Source organism: Rhopalosiphum maidis, chromosome 4 (assembly GCF_003676215.2).
Source record: "Rhopalosiphum maidis isolate BTI-1 chromosome 4, ASM367621v3, whole genome shotgun sequence".
Classification (NCBI taxonomy): Eukaryota; Metazoa; Arthropoda; class Insecta; order Hemiptera; family Aphididae; genus Rhopalosiphum; species Rhopalosiphum maidis.
The window spans coordinates 12,017,786-12,038,025 of record NC_040880.1 but is presented as its reverse complement, the minus strand read 5'-3'; the positions used below and the strand labels follow the sequence as shown (position 1 = coordinate 12,038,025).

Below are 20,240 nucleotides of genomic sequence, written 5' to 3'. Positions count from 1 at the left end.
TTACGATAAAAATACCTATGACTAAAATTAAAGACCATAAAATTTACAATGAAAATACATTATTTTATTTTACATACATATTTATAAAATTGAAATAAAAAAAAAGTTAATTATGAAACTATTAATTACATACAGTAATTTATAAAATATTTACAAAAATTGGAAATTATACATTTATTTTTATTTTTTCAGACTATAAGCTATGAAGTTAAATATAAAAATAGTGTTGGGTTTTGGGTCCTGAAACAAAATTAATTAATATACTTAATATTTTCATATTTAATTATTTAAATTATATTATGTATTGAATTATTAAAATCATACAGTACCTTATTAATTATATTATGTGGGTCTAATTTTTTTTATTGTCGGTGTGTTGGTTTCTTCTTTTTGATTTCCAATTAAAAATATTTCATCGATATTGTCCTCAAAGTTGTCATCAATATGGTCCTCTTCTACATCATCTATGATCGGTTGCTGATTTAAACATGAACCTCCGTGACAATGCTTGCATATAACCGAGCATAGCAATCCTGCTTTTCGACAGCTACAATTTTGTTCACATGTTTTTGCGCAGGCACAACTGATCACTTTTAAAAGAGTATCCGGCGCTGGTGGCTTTTTCGTGAAAACTGGATTTAGTTTGCCATTATCTTCTTTCCATCCCCAATTCTGTGGATTTAATCTATTACCACGCCACAACTGTATTTGCAAATACACTCTATGTAAATGTTCTCGTGCCGCATCGATAGTAGGCGGAAGTCTAGCTAGTTGTACTTGTTTTTTGTTGGAAGCTGCGGTTTTGTGAAAAATATGATGTCTTAAATTATTTAAAGATGTAATATGGGCTGGAGCTTTATATAATGCTAAAAGATATTTTTCTCCAGCACATTCAATTTCTTCGGGCGATGACGATTCATTATTAAATATTAATAATGAATCGTGTAATTCCGGGTGTTTTTGAACTGTTTTCAGGTGTTTTATTTTGCCTGTCTGAAATAATGACGAAGTAGTATCACATCCACCCACCGCATGGATAAACATAAAATATTGAATCTCATTTTTAAAATGTTCTTGTAAACTTCCAACAGCATAAGATCTTGTTTCTATTTTTCCTCTACCCGGTTTTTCGAATATTATTGTGTTTTTTGGAGGACTTAATGTTAATAACAGTATAAGTAAATCAATATCCTCTCCTATGACCACTACTTGGATATTATCGTCGGTGTTTCGTATAGCTGTATTGACAATAAGTAAATCAGCGTCATCTTCGGCTTGATGAACAAGAATACCCGAAGTCAAAAACTTTTCAGTCAACATTGTTATAAGCCTTATTTTGTTCTCGGTGTTGGATAAAAATTTTTCTTGAGTGGTTAGTACATCCATTGACTCTTCAAAAATTATGTTTGTACTCGTATACATATTTTTTCGTCGCTGTCTTTCTGAATTTTTAATATTTAATTCGGTATTTGCGTATCCATCAAATACAACTATGCAGTTAGATCCATAGTGTCTTTTCACGTAGCTTATATAATTTTCTATGATATTTCCATACGTCGAAGTTGAAGGCCATACAACACGATGCAATAAGAAACCTCCATCGATTACTACAATAACATTTTTGTCCAGAACATTGTATGTGTTTGTTGTAGTTAGAAACACATCATATAAAATTGATTTTTTAGATTTTCGCATTTGACCTGATTCGTCGAACAATGAAAGAGGAATAGGTGATAACTCGTATTCAAAACATTCTTTGAGCTCTTCGTCAGTCTTAACTCTTATCATTATTCTTTGGAAGAGTAATAAAGGATCAATTGAAAAAATGTCATCTCTAATACAAACCGTTAGTTTTTTAGCAAAATCTAAAGGGACTACGCGATTTGCTCGTTGTAACTTGACATCACTAAAATTATCACCTATAACATTGTTCATCGTCTGTTGGCCGACTTCTTGTGCTTTATAACAATTAATTACAATACAACAATAGATCCCCTCAAGATTCAACGTTCACTGAAACCCTGTTTGTGTACACGTGTACTATGGCCGGCTCACCATCCACAACAATTCCGATTCTACGAATTATATCTTTTACAACCATTGCGATAATATAAATAATATAATATACACGTTAATATAATCCAATGACATTATTCATACTGTATATTTTATAAAATTATACGACTATTTCAAATGTACGACTTACAATAATTAAAATTATTAATATAATTTAACATTACATTATGTAAAATAATATGCTCGTTAACTTTTGTCATAGGTCATTTCAGCGTATCATTGACGGTTTTGGCTAAAACACAATAAAAAAAAAGATAAAAAAAAATTATTTTTTATATTTTTTAAAAAAATAACACTTATCGCAACATATATATATTAAAAGTAGCACAAGTCTATGGTAAATTGTATGGTCTTTAATTTTGGTCATGGGTATTTTTATCGTAAGTTAAAAATCTAACGAGTTATAAGCGAAACAAGTGAAAGGGGTGCGCCACCCTTTGAAGAGGGGTGGGGGGCTACGCACAAGGGGTAGGTGTCAGGACTTTTAGTATGTTTATAAGTAAGGTATGATCTAAAAAAAAAATTAAACTCCAGCTTTCGTGGAATTAGTTCCAAACTTTGTCGATTTTTGGTCTAATTTGACTGGGCTACTAATAATCATTGACTGACAAATCATCTCCGTTCAGAATCGTTTTTCGTATACAATGATACCTACTTTCCATCTCTACTATACAGTAGAGCGATACCTACTTGTCCACTTTTTTTTATATTTTGTACCTAATTATTATCAATACATTTTTTTAATTCTATTAAATATAAAGTATTTTGAAAATCACAATAAACACGAATACCATAGAGTATCTTTAATTAAAGGTGAACATTTTTCAAAACTATTTTTAACTAATAAACCAAGTATAATTGATCTTTTGGATGATGACAGGTAACCTATCTATAATAATATAATAAATATGAAACTTTAATGATCTAATTCTAGTATAATTTGATAATATTTAGAATAAAACAGAAAAAGCAAAATAGGTTGATGCTAATACCCATTATTGAATGTGTCATGCTATGTGTTAGACAAGGGCTTGCCTTACGTGGTCATAGAGACTTTGGTCCTATTTTTTTTTAAAGTCAGTATTTTAAGAAGATAACCTAAACTATTAGAATTTTTTTATTATAATGTGATGCCAATAAATATATAATTTTTTTAAAGAGAACAAAATTTGAAAATATGACTATGGGGGGTGTGGGGGAAAAGCTTTGTATTTTTTGTATTTTTGTACTTTTTTAGAGCCCCCCCCCATTGAAAATTCCTGAGAACGCCACTGTAATTACACCCTAAGTCCTTAACAGTACTGAATTTCCGCCCATAGGATACCTATTACTTAATTACTCATTAAAATGTATTCAGTTTATTGTATTTTGCACCACCACTGTTGTATTCGTTAACTTAAATTGTTACGATTGTTGTTTATTTCAATAAATAATGGCGGCACGCAGGCGCCAGGTACCCACTAATCTTGAAGTAATTCCAGTGAAAAGAAATAGTAGTTAGTGAGCATTGTTGATCACAAAAATGTTTGTATTAATTGGTTTGAAAGACATTGGAGCTATAATAATTTGAAATTATAATAATCTACTTAATTTATACTGGGGAATCCGTCAACATTTTTCACTGGTGTAACCAGGATTTTTTTTCAAGGGGGTTGATCAATTTTTGTAAAATACAATTAAAAATAAAAGACCATTAAAAATTAAAATAAGTTTTAAATTTCCTAATATTTCAGGAGGGGCTGCAGTCCACTCAGCCTCCCCTCAGGCTACGCCAATGACAGTTTATAGTTTTGTAAAACCGTTTTGAAGAACTAATATTTACATTTTAATAACTCGGAACCTACTCGTTAGAATTTGGATTTAGTTCGATATACATTAACATTTTCAAAAACAATCATCTGCTTTATAATTTATTCTAGAAAAATTTGGTTGTAATATGAAAAAAATAAATTTATATCACCATTGCTCAATGAAAAATGAACACTACGCATAAATTGTGTACATTATTTTAATTATTTTAAAATATGGATATATGGTAAGTACTTAAGTATACTTAAATATCCCATAATCAGAATTTAAATAAATTCATTAATAAAAGAAAAAACGGCAGTATATAATTGTTTTGTTTAAAATAATAATTTTATTGATTTTGGGATTGAATATGATTGAATAAAAATAATTTCAAAAATTATGGACTATAGAATAGTGTTTTACATTTTGCTTGAATATTCAGTAGTGAGTCTAGTTGAACAACCGGGATGAAAGTTATAAGCTGGTGACATGTTTCGATTCTCGGTGTACCTGGCGACTTCAAGAGCAGGATAATGCAAGAAATTCATAAAAAATGTATGTCGGTGTTTTGTTTATCATAACTATCTAGTTATTAGGTTTATTTTTATTTTATAGTGTACCTATGTTCTATTTTTATTTTGTGTTTATTATTAAATAATAAAAACTAATAATATTTTATTACTATTATTTTTTATATCACATGTTTGAATTATTAAATATATAAATAAAAGTATTCATTTTTCAGTTTTTATTTAAATTAGTTATTTATTATTCACCTTAAAGGAAACTAAGCAATAACTAATAAATAAGTAGAAAACTTACTTATTAGTTAAACCTACTATTTAAACTATGCATGCCTATACAATATAACTATATTATAATCACATTTATAATATACCTATCTACTTAAACATTTTTATTTATTAGGTATATTATGTAGAAAATTTGCTCTTCAGCAATAGGTTTTTCTTTGTAAATATTTAAATTATTTATGTTATTTTACATAATGTATGAACTTATTATATACCTAATTTATTTTAGATTAATATATTAATATTATAATGTTTGTTAGTTACTTACCCATAAAATAACAAAATACTTATTATTTGATAAAAAAAAAAATGGTAAATTATAACTGTTGTTGCAAATGTAATGGTTTTTAAATTCTTAATGGAACGATTAATATATTGATTTTACAATGATGTACCTATAGTGTGTAAACACTTGAGTAGTAGCAACGCTTAATTTTTCGAAAAATGGAGGTGGTTTCTATTAGAAAACTAGATATAGTTAGTATTTTGGAATGTCAATAGTAAAAAATTCCTCAAAGTAAATTTTCTAATTATGATTTTTAATTTTATACGTCGTTTTTATTGTAAAAATGATACATTTAAGAGACTATTTATATTCCATATTGGTATAGCGGTATGGACGTATGGTACAGATGATATAAATTATCAACTGATCATCCAGACACCAAACTAAATAAGTTAAAGAAACTTTAAAAAAGATCATTTATTCATCATTAATGTAAATATAACCTAACCTTGTCCATTCATTATCGGGTTACCTGGGTTACACTTCCATATTTCCAGAGTAATTGCTACGTGGTCTGTCGTGTACCTATTTTTTTGTAAATTGTCTTTGTAATCATGGTAATTGGTAGGTATTCGTAAACTACGATTTACCGAGAAATTTCTAGAGTTGAAAGAGTTCAATCTTTGAACACGAGTACACGACACGGCAACAGATTATGTAGGTATCTGTAAGCCTGATAATTATTGTCTATAGCCAAGGCTTAAAGATTATAATAATTATAATCCGTAAACCTTGGTCTTTAGTTAGTAGCGGTGTCAGGGATACTAGTTTTATCACGTTTAAAAGCTGTACTGCAACGATAGATAGCGTTGACGTTATCGTCCCACCCGTGTTGACAGAATTTAATAACGCCCGGATATAGGTAAATAATAATATAATATTTTGTCAGATTTTACTGTTTAGGTTCATTTTACTTATTTTAGTGTCCACAAAACTATAAAGTATTTGTTTGTTTTCCATCTTTATGTACCTTTTAGTAATATTTATAAAATTAAAATTAAAATAACTATTGTAATTAGTAGGTACTTACTACTCATGAATAAACTCAACAAACACCTAATTTTGCTCTCCCAATGGTCAGACAACGGTAATTATATTTTATTTATAGGTATTTATTTTTGTCACAGGTTTTTTATTTTTATGGTTTCTATGCATTACTGTATTGACTACCAATTTCAAATTTTGATTATATACCTTGAATATTAGCATCGCATATAAATAAATATTTCTATCCTGGCTTGAGATTTTGATTTTTTTTTTTTTTAATAGATTATAATGTAAAGATTTTTTATCACAAACTCGAAAAAAACGATATGAAAATCCACCAAAAAAAGGCGTTAAGTATAAAATGTTATTGTTAAATGGTTTACAACTATTTTCGAAAAAAAAATTTAGGATTTAGCCGATTTAGGTAGCTTCAATTGAAGAATATGAGTTCAGATCCATTCCAGTCTATTAAGTTAGATTAAACTAAGATGAATAATATGAATAAATATCATAAATCGTTTGTATAAATTTTTAGTTTTAAATAGTGATAATCCACAAACATACTATATTATTACCTACATGTATTGTTCGTAGTTAGGTACTGTTAGAGCCAGTTAATAATTTATCTTTCTGTGTATTATATTTAATTTAAATGGAAATAAAATATTATTCAAGGGGAGGGTTTTGCTACCTTAGCAATACGCCAGTACTCGTAACATCTCTCATTTATTATATACAGTATTCACCACTATACCACATTGGTCGTATAGTTTATAATTTATAAATCTAATAAATTAAAAATGATTCATACTATCAATTAATATGCTATTAGGTTTTTTTGTTTCATTAAAATATATTTAAGATCTGTTAATGACTGTTAAATATAAATAAACAATAAGTAATATAGATGACTACCTATATATTTAGAATATATACATGAAATATATGAGATTCCAACGATTGGGAGACCATTCACTATTAAGCATCATAATTTCAAAATTTAAAATATAGAATTTTATTTTAAAAGTTCTTAAACCCTGTTTCTTATCGACAGGGAACATTTTGAAGCAATGCTAGAGAAATATTCTGTCATATTCTGTTGTACCTATCTAAGATTGTGAAAATAAGTATAGAAAATAGTAATAATACTTTTTTAAAATTAAACAGCTACTATTTTATAGTATAGGTAACTAAGATGGCTTAGCAATGATTATTATGTACAAAATAGTATAGGTATAAACAAAAAATAACAGTTTTTAATGTTTCAATAAATCAAAACATAATATAATATTTTAATAGTAAGTAGGCACAAGGCAGTAGGCCAGTATTTAACTAGATAACATAATATTTGTTACCTGTGGTCGTTTACGCCGAGTGGCCGCGTTTTATCTGCAACGTGAATCAGTGCCATACTCTCATAATACACGACAGATGGCGCGTATTTTTTTATCATATTCAACAAAAGCTTATCGTGTTGGTGTTCATTGTGTTGTTATTTGTTATATTTCGTTTGTCCGTTCACCATGACTCGTAATCTTATTGATAATATTATTATTATCATAACTGTTGTTTATTATTATTCTAAATTCTTTTAAATGTTGCCTAATACATACGCGCTTCTGTAGTTCAGGCCGTTCAGTGTATTATAATCGTAGTGCATCAATATCACATATTTACATGTAGCAGACCGTAGTGGACACCCATCGCCGAGGTGAGTGTGTTTATTTCCTCCGTAATTACGTCGTCGATGTCTGATGTTCGTCCGGTTTTTCAGATGAATGTCAAGAAGAAGATTTTGCCAGTGATATGCTTGATGTCCGCATACGTGCACTGGATCAAGCCACGTCTGCTGTCGGCTTCCGCGTCTAAAGGTGGCAAGTCGCTGTTGTTGAACCTTTGTGGCCGTTCCAGGTTTCTCATACCATTGATTGTGTTTACTGCGTTTTGGTTATTTGACGCTCAGATGCAGATTGAAGCTTCCGTCAGTCTGACGCTAAGGCGCAACGTTCAAATAACTATTGGTACACCTGAACAGGAACCCGAAGTGGATGACGATGAGGACGATGATGATGATGAAGATGATGATGGTGTCGATGATTTGTATACCATTGATACATATTCAGACAATTCTTCTTCTTCTGATGTCAGCATGATTGGATTGGAAGACATGCACATAGCATTACAGGAGTATGTTAATAGTGATGGGACTCGTGGAAGGTTTGCTATTAGGTGAGCATTTACAATTTTTTAGTATAGGTACATTAGGTTCAAACATTTTAAATACAATAAATATTTATTATTAAACAAATTTAAAGAGCCAAGAAGATTGTTAGTTAAATTTTCAGTATCCAGATAAACTATTTGGATTAACTATTTAAAGTATAGGTAAAAATTATTATCTTCAATTGGTTGTATATATAACTTATAATTAGCAACTAAATATCTATTAAAAAAAAAAAAGTATTGGAAAAACATGCAAAGCTTTAAATTATTGAAACCATATTGTCAATTATTGTAAAATTATTTTTATTTACATTATTTAAACAGTTTTGGATATCAAATGAGAATCTTAAAGAGCAGTTTTGCTATAGTTTGCATGTGTTGTTAGGTTAAACAGGTATAAGACTGACATTTTTTTTAAGAAAATGATATGATTTTATATATATTTTAGTTTCCAACTAGTAGATATAAAAATAAGTTTTGTAAAAGTGCTGTTTTCAAGTGAATAGATCGGTTTTGGTTTTTGTGAATTCATATATCTTAAACAAACTAATAGATTCTAAATTATTTTATATTTTAATTTAAAACAAATTAAATTATTAAATAAAGAACATTTATTCATTAGATACTGAAAATTAATTATCTTTATAATAAAGTATTTAATTTATTTAAACTTTTGTATTAAGATTTAAGAAGGAACAATAAAAGACAATATTATTATCAGGTCTGGATTGAAAGCTTATGAGTTATGACTAAACAATTATACAGCTACTTTAGTTTGAAATAAAGATACTAAAGTTTTTATTTATATTTTATACTAGGTACCAGTTAATACATAAGTAAATGTAATGAAAAAAAATTAACTATAAAGTAAACTATTTTTTAAATTTAATTAATCAGAATTAATTATTTTTGAATTAGGTACTTAACACTTTAAACAAATAGGTATAAGGTAATGCAAAAGAGACATATTTGTGTATTACTGTAATATTTTGTAGATTTTGTAGTGATAGTACATATTTGTTGTGTCGAGTTTATTGAAATGTATTAACCTATTTATTAAATTATTGTAATAATAATAATGAAAGGAAGTTTTAAGCAAACAATTTAATTCTCCATCTTATTGGTAATGGGTATTGGACCACATAAGGTTATAAAATCTAAATATTACATATTATATAAATATTCAATTAATATTTTTATAATATAAGTGATTGTTAATGTAAGTAGGTATTTAAAATCATATAATATGATATTATGATACTACATGTAGTATGTAGTTAAAAGAACTAAAAGAAGGCTTTATTCCTAATAAAAAATATAAAAATTATTATTCGTATTTGTACACGTACTAATACATTATAAGTAAGTATATTAGATGCTATAATTAATTTTTTTTTTTTTTTATCTTAGAACATTAGTTAATAACTATTACAGTTCAACAATTACAGATAGTGAAAGATATAATAATATAATAATATGAATTGAAAACCTATTAGGTACAATAGTTACATTACATATTCGGCGATTAAAATTATTTTAAAATTAATTATTTTGATAAATTTAAAACATTACATCGACTAAGTCCAAGTGGTGGATAGATTGAATGTATTTTGTGATTTCTGTATACACGATACACACTACTCAGCATTTGTATTGGAAATTTGGAAAGAAAAATAAGTTAGGTTTGGCTATTTTTAAGTTATTTTGATTTTTCTATTCTTTTTTGCCTTTTGTTGTTAAAAAGTAAATTTTCCTGATTTTGGTTGATGTGTTCCACCGTGGACTATTTTTTTCAGCATAACCTTGAACTGGTAGATTGTTTCATTTTTTTTAGTACAACACTGTATAGCTATCCGCATAATTTGGACAAATGGTTAAATGAAGATTCGGAATCAGGTAGCGTTTTTATCGCTATAGCGTGTGCTTGGCGTACAAAGCTGGCATTTCATCTGCCGAAAAAAATGTTATGCATAATATTTGTATACATCGTATATCGACTGCAGCCAATCAAATCTGAAATATCTTTCCACGTATTTTGAATAAAACTTATATTAGTAGAAACCGCGTAGCACTGCGATACAAAAGTGTTATTCCACAAAATACCAAAAAGTTTTATTTTATTGTTATTGATATTTGCTGAACGATTACCATCTGAATAATCATCATCAGTATTGTTACCTTAATCGTGTATTTGTTTTATTTGTTTTATAGTTAGCTTTGCGCATTATGTATATGAAATGGTTTATGTTTAATGTGTGTGCATGTAATATACTTAAAATCAAATGCTTATATTTTAAATTGCTATGCTAAATGGGTTGTAAAAATTATTACCTACTCAACAAATTACTTGACTGTCGTGGACTATACGTAACGAATTTAAATCCTATAATTTGAATAGGTATTAAATAGTTTTGTGGTATCTTACAACTGAAAGTATACATTTATATGATCTCGTTCTTTGAAAATAGAATAAACGACTAGTTATCATATTATCATTTAAAAAGTTAACGGTTTATCGTCAGAGTAATTATGAACATAATAATATAATATTATGTTTACACATAATGATTTTTACACTTATTTTTTTAAAATTTTAAATATTTTTGTCTAGTAAGAAGAATATTAATTAATTTTACACCGATTTAATTTGTTTCACTCATTAAGGCTGTAACTTGTAAAAATATCTAGAGTAATACTGCAAGTTAAGTTTAAAATAAAATAAGTACCTAATAATTATATTTTAAATATTTAAATAGTTGTCTAAAAATAAATACTTCTTAGACCAATTTGATATTTGTTTTAGTTATATTCATTACTGTTTATTTAAAGTATAAATTCAGATTTATCAACATAATATGCATTATTATTTTATTGTAGTCATACTTATACTTTGAAATTGTACAGATTAAATAACTGTGAGGCGTTAAGAAATAATAAAAGCTATAATTCATGAGTAAATTAAATATGATATCCTTTAAACTAACTTGGGTTGTTCAAAAGAATATTAAACTGTGAGGACCTTGTGAGGTATTTTATTTAACCCGTGTTTGAAAACTTAATATAGACGAAGCGAGGAGTAGAATCCTAAGTATACAGTTTATTATTTAATTACCGACAATCCTCAAAATCTATTTATGGATGTAAATTTAGAAATAATTTGTTTATCTTTATAAATATTTGGTTTAATAATATGTCCATTGTAAGGTTTAATGACTATAAGTAACTGACCCATAGATGTTATGATAAAATTACTAGTCATTGTGCAAAGTTATCATACGTTCAAGGTTGTTGTTAAGATGCCCAAGGTTTGAGACAAAATATTATTGATATGCCTTTAATCTTTGTACTCCAATTCACAACCTAACGTTAAAATCATATTTTTATTCATTTTTTAAGAAATATGCATATCGAATATGTTGTTATATGTTAGCACATTGTATAGTGCAATACCTTTATTAAAAATACCTTTACACATTTCAAATATTGTGTTTAGTAATTTAATATTTGGTATAGTTTTAATAACTACTACAGTATCATGATTTCGGTAAAAAAAAATATATAATATATTTTATGACACACAGTCAGAAAGTATTTTTGAGCTATTGTAGTTCATAACTAATTTTATTTTCGAAAAACTAAACTTTAACCTTTTGGAATTCAGCTGTAGGTATTGACATTGTAAGCATAATTCTAAGCTATAGTATCAATAATGTAGTAATCAATAGTATTAACTCAATAAACACGATATTTTTGTGATAAAATATATTTATAAAAGCTATCACGGTTTACAAATTCAAGTTTGGCTTTACAGTGAGATGCCAACTATGATCGACAGTTATAATTCATGGTTATTGATCAAGAGGACACCCTCGTGTGTTGTCTCCATCTTACATACATACAACAGCAAATTTTCGTTCAGTAGCATTCATTTTATATAGTTAGCTTTAATATTGGAGTAAATTTACTTAGTATCAAACTTAAAGATAAGAATATTATCTAGGCTATTATTTAGACTTTTATTAGTATTATAATTTTAAAGTTTTAATATTTTACATTGTTATAATTAATTTTTAAATGCTAATATCTATCAAAGCCTATGTGATGGTCTTGATAATATTTTTACCTTTAAGTTTGATAATAGATAAATTTGCTATAATACTAAAGCTAACTACATAAAATGGATTCGCCTGAATACCAATTTTCCTCTTAACGATTAGATAACGTTGAAAATTATTAACGCTAGGGGGGATAAATGTATACAACATTTGTGTATTTTTTATTATTTTCCCTATAATTTAAAGATTTAAAAAAAAAAAAATTACGTAAATGTAATTTACCAGTTATTGTTTCGAGCGTGAGGCTCTGGGCGTGCCATGCTTACTTAATATGTTATATGTATATAAACGTCGTAGAATTCACTTGCATAATACGAAAAAGAAACAAATATTTTATTTTATGGAAGTTTTGTTAGGAATAATGTTTGTGTTACTGTTACAGACATTCCGTTCATCACGATCATCACGAGCAATAGAAACAACACCAAGCAAGTTGAAAAAAAAACGGTTTTTTGCCATCCAAAAGAATGGAGAAGGTGTATTTTAAAAAAGCCATAAATTAACTACTCTAAATGTAATATATTTTGTTTATGTTTAATAAGGTACTAAAATACCGTAATTTTAGAGTTTAAATAAATTGCGTATACACGCGTGTACATGGGGTTGTATGTATATTCACATGTTTGACTGTTATTGACACGCTTCATATTATTCAATGTTTATATTACATACTTACGTTCTATATGTTAAATATATAGTAACCAATTTGAACCACATATTATACCGGTGGTCTCGTTTACGGTGTTCAAGAATTATCTGATTTTCGCTAAAAAAAAATAATAATAACGATTCACGAATACGACGTGGTGAGAAAATACTTGGATTCCATCTTTTTTTTGTTTGCGCCGGGAATTGCTCATATATTTCCGAGTTTAGTCCCCGAATCGTGTGACAGACCATAAGGATATATTTTTATTTATTTATTTTTTTTCATTCGCAACTTCGGTAAATATAATGTAGGAATAATAGACATACACACTTATTATAATGTTATATGTTAATATGTTAGTTAGTATTTATTATAGAATAGGTACGTACATTTGATAATATCCTTAATGAGTATGATAATTTCACAATAAATAACAAATTACAAATTGTTAGATTTTGAGCACTTACATTATAAAGAGTATTCATTTTCTATCGGTATAATAGGTGGTTCAAGACATAATTTTAATTATGAATGTGGGTGAACAATGAACATACATCAACAACAATGAGAAGACTGATGTAAAAACTATTTTTGGCAGTATTTAAGATTTCTGAACATTAATTTTTATCCAATGTATGAAATTGCAATTAATTATATTTTAATTTTGTATAGCATTAAAAATATTATACATTACATAAATTTATATAATATGTATAATGTGTGTGTGTGTGTTTATATTATATATAGTAAGTACTTATATACGGTATTAATTTATAGTATAAGGTTAATATATTTAAAATTTTTTATTGTATACAATCGAGTTTTTATTTATATCAACAAAACAAATACCTGAAAATGATCTTTATAACGGGATTAATACGTAAATTATACGTTTGAGTATAGATTCTAAGGTGTTGGCATTTTAAAAAATAACATAGTACATAGATACGATTTAACACGAAAGCAACAAAGTAGTAATATAATTTGATTTACGATAGGTAACTTAAAATAATCTTATTCATTTTAACATATTTATTTAACATCTATAACATTATAGTATTGTATTTTGACTACATTTATGTATAGTAACATGCAATATTCGTTTTCATTCTGTATTGAGCTCCGTGTTTCTTATACGTTCTCGTGTATCACTCGAATCTGAAACAATAATTTAACATATCTTAGTAATTTATCAAAATAGAGTATTAGTTAGCTATTTGTTATGTAGTACTGCGAAAATTTGATTTTAAGTAGATATATATTATTTATTAATTTACTCAAAATTCTGGCGATACCGTGTTTTTTATATCGCGTTAAATTAAGGCTAGCGAAAGTGTTATATTTTTATCTATTAAAATAAAAACCAAATAAACGTTTGTATTATATTTGTATAGTTTTATATTGTAAACGATCGTATTAACACGGGCATGTTCATTTTTTTTTTATTAATGCCAATTTAAAATAAAAGAAGGGACAAAATTCCAAAATGATCATTTCATTATTTTTAACAACGGTTTTCAACAGCTATAATATTTCCAAGCATATCTCGCTTACGTTACAAACAATAAAAACAACCAACAGAAATAAAAATAAGCTTTGCTGTGTGGTGCGTAATCATGATATACGTGTGCTTTGGTCATTAAAAAAAAAAAAAAAAAAATAGTATCGTTAAAAATTTGCAGTAGGTAGTGAACATTCTCACTGTATACACTGTACTTTGATTATAAATGGGTAATTTTATACCGCAAGTTTGTGTGTGACGAGCATTTTGCCATTAAAATGTTTATATTTCGTTCCAATTTCTTGTGTCTGTATAGCTATTTTATATTGGCCCATTAAAAAGAATTTAGAAATAAAAACAAAAAACAAATCGAGTGGAATGATCCAATTACGCGTCGTGATTGTAATAATATACATTAAGATTTGTAAGTTACAACATAATCTGTCGGTTGTGTTGAACACCAGATTTTTAATATGTATGTCACTTGTCGATGCGCTATAGTTTACCTATTTATTACCGCGTGTGACTGTCTGTTTGTGAGTAATGTGACAACTTAAATACTAAAAAAATAAGATAAAAAAATTATCTCGCTTCGATTGAAAATATGTTCTTATAGTTTTAATTTTAAAATATGTAAATTATTTAATAATTACAATTTTTTGTTAAATTTAAAATTTTAATCTTTCCGCTTGTCAATTCAAAATAATGGGATTCACTTAAGTTGTTCTAACGGCAGTCTTAAAACGAAAAGATATGCGCATAGTTTTATCGGATAAGTTTTTGAAGTTCAAATTGACCTTGTCCGTTTCCTTTGTTTAGAATAGTTTTTCGTATCAATGATCTATTGGCGATGTTGTATAGCTAATAATAGCGACAGCTAAAAACATAAATAAGGTCCAAAGTATTTCCGCGCAACCGATAAACATATAGGTATACTTTTTTCGTTAGTTTTTTTTTTGATTGAGAGACTTAAGGGTGATATATTTTTTACGAAAAACATTAAAAGTCTGCAAGGATTTTTATTTTCATTTGTTACACATCCCGTGTACTTAATCCGTGTCTATGAAATACGAACATGGTCATAAATTAATTGAAAATCAATGAAAACTTCATACTCGCGATAGAACTTAAGATGAAAATCTGGATAAAACTGGTACAAGTTCGTCGCATTTTAACGGAATCACAAAATAAAATATTTTTATTATTGTTGTTTGACGATGACTATGCCTATTGTTTTACGAGTGGATTACCTACAAATGAAACACGAAACTACATTTTGACGGCTCGATTTAGCTGTTCGACTTTTTCAAAGGTCTTGTCGATTTTCTTTAAATCACGGAACTAGTGGAAATTTTCACGGATATACCTATAATAACTAAGTAGTTTTCAAAGTCTAAGGCGCGCGCACACACGAAAGCGAACTATTATGTATAAGGCTTTCCGTTTAGAAAACATTATTATGGAGTCGGAAATTGTACTGTGTACACCGCTCGCCACTCACGTATAAAATGGCGACAGCTCTCGAAAGTAAAGAACATTGCACAGCTGCCTGTCTAGACCTTTCGATCGCGTATGGCACCAAGGTCCATTTATTAAAACAAAATCGATTCTGCCCCTATCGTATATTATTTAATAACTAAATCCTACCTGACCGAGCGAACTCTTGTAGTTCACGTTAAATCAGACATTTTCTACGCAGATCCAATACAAGCATGCAGGTGTTCCTCGAGTGTCGAGGATCAATCATGGCGCCTTTTTTCTATTATTATATTATAAACTCCCCCGAGCAACTAACTTTTAACAACGCTCTCATCGAGAAACGGACATTGTATTAATGCAACGTTAATCCAATACGACTAACCAATACGAATACCTATTTTTACAAAAACCCTAAATACATCGTCTAGGAATAACGTCTTACCCGGCCCACTGATTACACACATACGCGAAAAGAGGATTTCACTATCAACAGAAAGCCGTGCAGTCCTATACCGATATTGTGATAGTTTTTATTTCAAAAAACACACGTCGTGTATAGTACAATTTACGTTAGCTTTAAAAATAAATCACGAAAAATGTCGCGAAACCTTGATAAATGTCGTAAAAAAACATAAAAATATCATTGTAATAACCATGATCCACTAAAACACATATTTTTACTTACGGAGCTCATGTTTTAGAATATCAGAAAAAAAAAACGATACCGTACCCAGCCCTATACATAATCAACAGTCGACGGGCGGGAAACGTTTCACTGACCGCCGTACAACTGTTGCAGTGTCGTTTGTATTCAAGCGGCGGCATACCAGTGGATCACCTGCGCCCGGTGGCAGGATTTATAGAGGTGCCGGTTAAATCACGTGATAATGGTGATCTTATATTAAATTGAATACGTTGAAATATTGTCTTAGCAACAATGTAGGTGACGGTTGTTGGGCGAGGACGAGTGGTGTGGCGGGTGGGCGCCGCCAAAAAGCTATATAAACACGCCAATGGGGATAAACTATAAATGTTAATTTTGTGTGTTATTATTGCGCCGTGCGACGTTACACTGCTCTACCTTATACGAGACGACATCTGAAGCCATTATTTTGGTCGGGTTATTTAATTATTAAAATACGTCAACTCGGTTGAATATTAAACGAGAGAAAAATGTATACGAAATATTTTATTTTGAAACGATTTACTGCTATAGCAACGCGCGCTATAGTAAGATTTAGTACTCGTTGTTTCGCATTCCGTAACTCGTTACACTACTATTTTAATCATTAAAATCAGAACGATAACTATAAATAAGTGAAAAGGTCGTTAATCGTTCTTCTTTTTTATCTATACAACAAACTACAAAGGTAATTAAATCGGAGCTCAGCTCTAACTTCACGAAATAGTCCTATATGTATGACGTGTATTGGTGCTGACGTTAACAGCGGTTCGCTACCGTCCAGCCGTCATCCTTTTGGCTATCTTTACGCGATGATTACATAACAATAACGCACAACAATACGAAACGATCAGCGGTTTATCATTGTTCGCTTGCAGGGCAGTATCGTCGTCAGGAAGCGTCGCCGACCAGCCGTAGTCATTTTCTTCCAAAAACCTAGCCCATTTTTTTTAACGGACGATTAGAATAAGAAATCGTCACCACCTTATTTTTGTATACGAGAACATAACATTTTTACATTTTTGTCGAAAATAATTTGTTTCTATGTCTTACGTCTTACGAAATAAATTACAGTTAAAAACCGTTGTAATAAAAATGTAAAATTTAAATGTTTTTAATGATGCTTTGACGGACACACGCACGGGGTTATCGTTGTTCATTCGTTGTACTATCACGAATTCAGTTAAATATAATTATATTTATTTTTTTTGCGAAATAGGTATACCTACTATATTTATAGGTATACACATTAATTGTCTCAAACGGATATTTATAAAAATACCGAATGCAATAACAAGCGACATTCGTGTTCGGTTCAATAACGTTGTATGTTTTCCGAAAGTAAACCCAACCAACTTAGATAAAATTCAAATTTTGTTGACAAACAATTGAAGTGGATTTCCGTTGTTCTTTTCAAACGATTGGCTTTATTCCTTTGTTCGCTGTGACGTGTTTTTCTTTAAACATTAGCTTTACGTACAAATAATGTTGCAATAATATATTATATAACATTTATTTTGTTACATCGATAGCGTTGTCGAATACGATATTGCAGCGCAAATGAATTTAACTACAACGAATAATAATAGTTTTTATAATCTGTTGTTTGTTCTGAAAGAAATGTGTAGATTTCGTTCATAACGTATAATCTCATTTTGACATGGTCCAATCGGATACGTTTGTAGTTTACAGGTCATGCAAAATATTTTCATTGTGCTTTAATAGAACTAACTAAAATACGACAACAGCGTTTCAATAAAATACAAATAATAAATATAAAGTTTCATAGAAACAACGTTTTTAAAAAACAAAAAATAAATCGCAAATTTATGTGTTGCTATAATTTAATATAGTATAATATGTGTTTCAAACAATGCACCGTTAGATGCATCTCTTACTCGTACATACATGTATTGTCGTCAGTGGCGGCTCGTGTTAAAGGGCACGCGGGCACGCGCCCCACCTAAAAAATTGAGAAGATCGAAGAAAAATTTATATTAAATTATTAAAATTAAAATTGAATAGGTATTTCTTCCGTCATAACACAGTTGGTATATTATCGAAAACATTTTTTTTATCAAATACGGGTGCTCTTAGATACAACAAGTGTATACTATATTATACGGATTGGGCTGCGGGCACAACTTCCCGATCAACAGTACTAGATATCCCCCACTTTTCGACACGAATTAATACGGCATTGCGGGCACAACCGGATTGTGCCCGAATTCTATTTTTATTACGATTTACAAGATTTTGTCGGTCTTAACGCCTTCGTATTGTTATTGGTCGACCGTCTTCCGTGGAACAAAATTTATATTTTGACAACATGATAATAATTAATCATTATTTGTTCATTTTAATAGTCATCAGAGTATTCATGAAAGAAAAAAGACTGACTGATCGATTTGGAATTCAAAAATATAACTACTGCATAATATTATGTTATAACTTATAACTATATTGTATAAATATTATAACGGCATAACAATTATATTTAATATTTATTTTAAACCATAATATTTTTTTAAATTATTTGTTATGCAAGATACTTTATAAGCGTATAGGTTTTAGTATCAAAGGTACCAACAAATTTATTTTATTTTATTTAAAAAATCATCAGGAATTGATAGTAAGCTCAAAGTTGTCATAGTGGAAAAAGAAAGAAATATTTGTGCCCCACCTTCGATGAACCCCACGAGCCGCCACTGATTGTCGTTATATAGTAAAGGCATTATTTCTATTATTACGGTTGTACACTTTGTTTTAATGTAATTTAGAAATAGCTAGAGGTGCCTTCAAAATACTTAGGAAACTTTAAATGGCATTTAAATTAAAATTTAATTATTTCGTTGGCGAAATATGTCATAGCGCCAAATCATAAATATCGTATAAATATTAAATATTGTACAAGGCGATACGAGCGAGTGCGTCACAAAGACCAAAATAATGGGTTTTCGGACTTTTCACCTCGTGCCGTCTTCTTCGTCGAGTGGTTTCCACAACACTGGACAATAATTTTATCCCCCGACTATAGGACGTATCCACACTTCGTACAAGATTAAATGTTTGATTTGTTTTCATTTATTTTGCGACCTATACGTCACGGTAATTCATGTACAAAGTCAACGGATATTTTTGATTTAATGTGATCGAGATAATGACTTTATCTGATATTTAGACGCAGAAATAAATTATGTTTATGGCCTTTTTTCGTTTACCCACGCACACGTGATCTGTTCGCCGAGGCCTATTTAACTTTAATCGTCATCACTAAAAACTGACAGTTAAAGAACTATTGCCGTCAATGTTAATTTAAATAAATATGAGGAGGGCGATATTAATATTCATTGGGTTTAAAAGGCAATAATGGAGGGGTGGGTAAACGTTCTGAATAAAATTATGTGAACCTACAGATGTATTCTGTGCGCACACACGCGGGGATAAAACGGTATAATGAACTTGTGAAGTTTTTTTCTCCGTGAAATGCACAAATGCAATACTGTTGCATACGAAATCGTAGTAACTCGTGATGTGTATACCTATTTAAGTATGATATAATCGACGAGGTCTGTTTAACCGTAATAAAAAACTGTCAATGTGCATATGTAGGTATAAACACTGCCCGACTGTCCGAGT

At 29.0% G+C, this 20,240-nt stretch overlaps 3 protein-coding genes across 5 annotated transcripts in view; 1 reads left to right on the top strand and 2 right to left on the bottom strand.

Moving 5' to 3' along the window:
* Positions 1-181: 181 nt before the first annotated feature.
* LOC113548369 lies at positions 182-7,325 on the bottom strand. 2 transcript variants are annotated; one of them, XM_026949219.1, is made up of 3 exons: positions 7,308-7,325; positions 330-2,308; positions 182-240 (listed from the first exon to the last, which is right to left on the bottom strand). In XM_026949219.1, the coding sequence occupies exon 2, from the start codon at positions 1,933-1,935 to the stop codon at positions 343-345; it is 1,593 nt and encodes a 530-aa protein (XP_026805020.1). In that variant the 5' UTR covers positions 1,936-2,308; positions 7,308-7,325; the 3' UTR covers positions 182-240; positions 330-342. The 2 variants fall into 2 exon arrangements, with proteins under 2 accessions (XP_026805020.1, XP_026805019.1); XM_026949218.1 differs by lacking the exon at positions 7,308-7,325 and having other exon boundaries at positions 330-2,659.
* Positions 7,326-7,479: 154 nt separating this feature from the next.
* Positions 7,480-13,752, top strand: LOC113548371. The gene is made up of 3 exons (XM_026949222.1): positions 7,480-7,663; positions 7,727-8,181; positions 12,673-13,752. Exons 2-3 carry the CDS (start codon positions 7,727-7,729, stop codon positions 12,704-12,706), a joined length of 489 nt encoding a protein of 162 aa, XP_026805023.1. The 5' UTR covers positions 7,480-7,663; the 3' UTR covers positions 12,707-13,752.
* A 40-nt stretch (positions 13,753-13,792) lies between these two features.
* LOC113548370 (allatostatin-A receptor-like) overlaps positions 13,793-20,240 on the bottom strand; it is a 173,233-nt gene continuing 166,785 nt past the window's right edge. Inside the window, exon 6 of one of the 2 annotated variants that reach the window (XR_003404882.1) lies at positions 13,793-14,097. The gene's annotated coding sequence lies outside the window, so the exon portion shown is untranslated. The remainder of the gene's footprint in view (positions 14,098-20,240) is intronic. The other variant, XM_026949220.1, reaches the window with a different exon arrangement.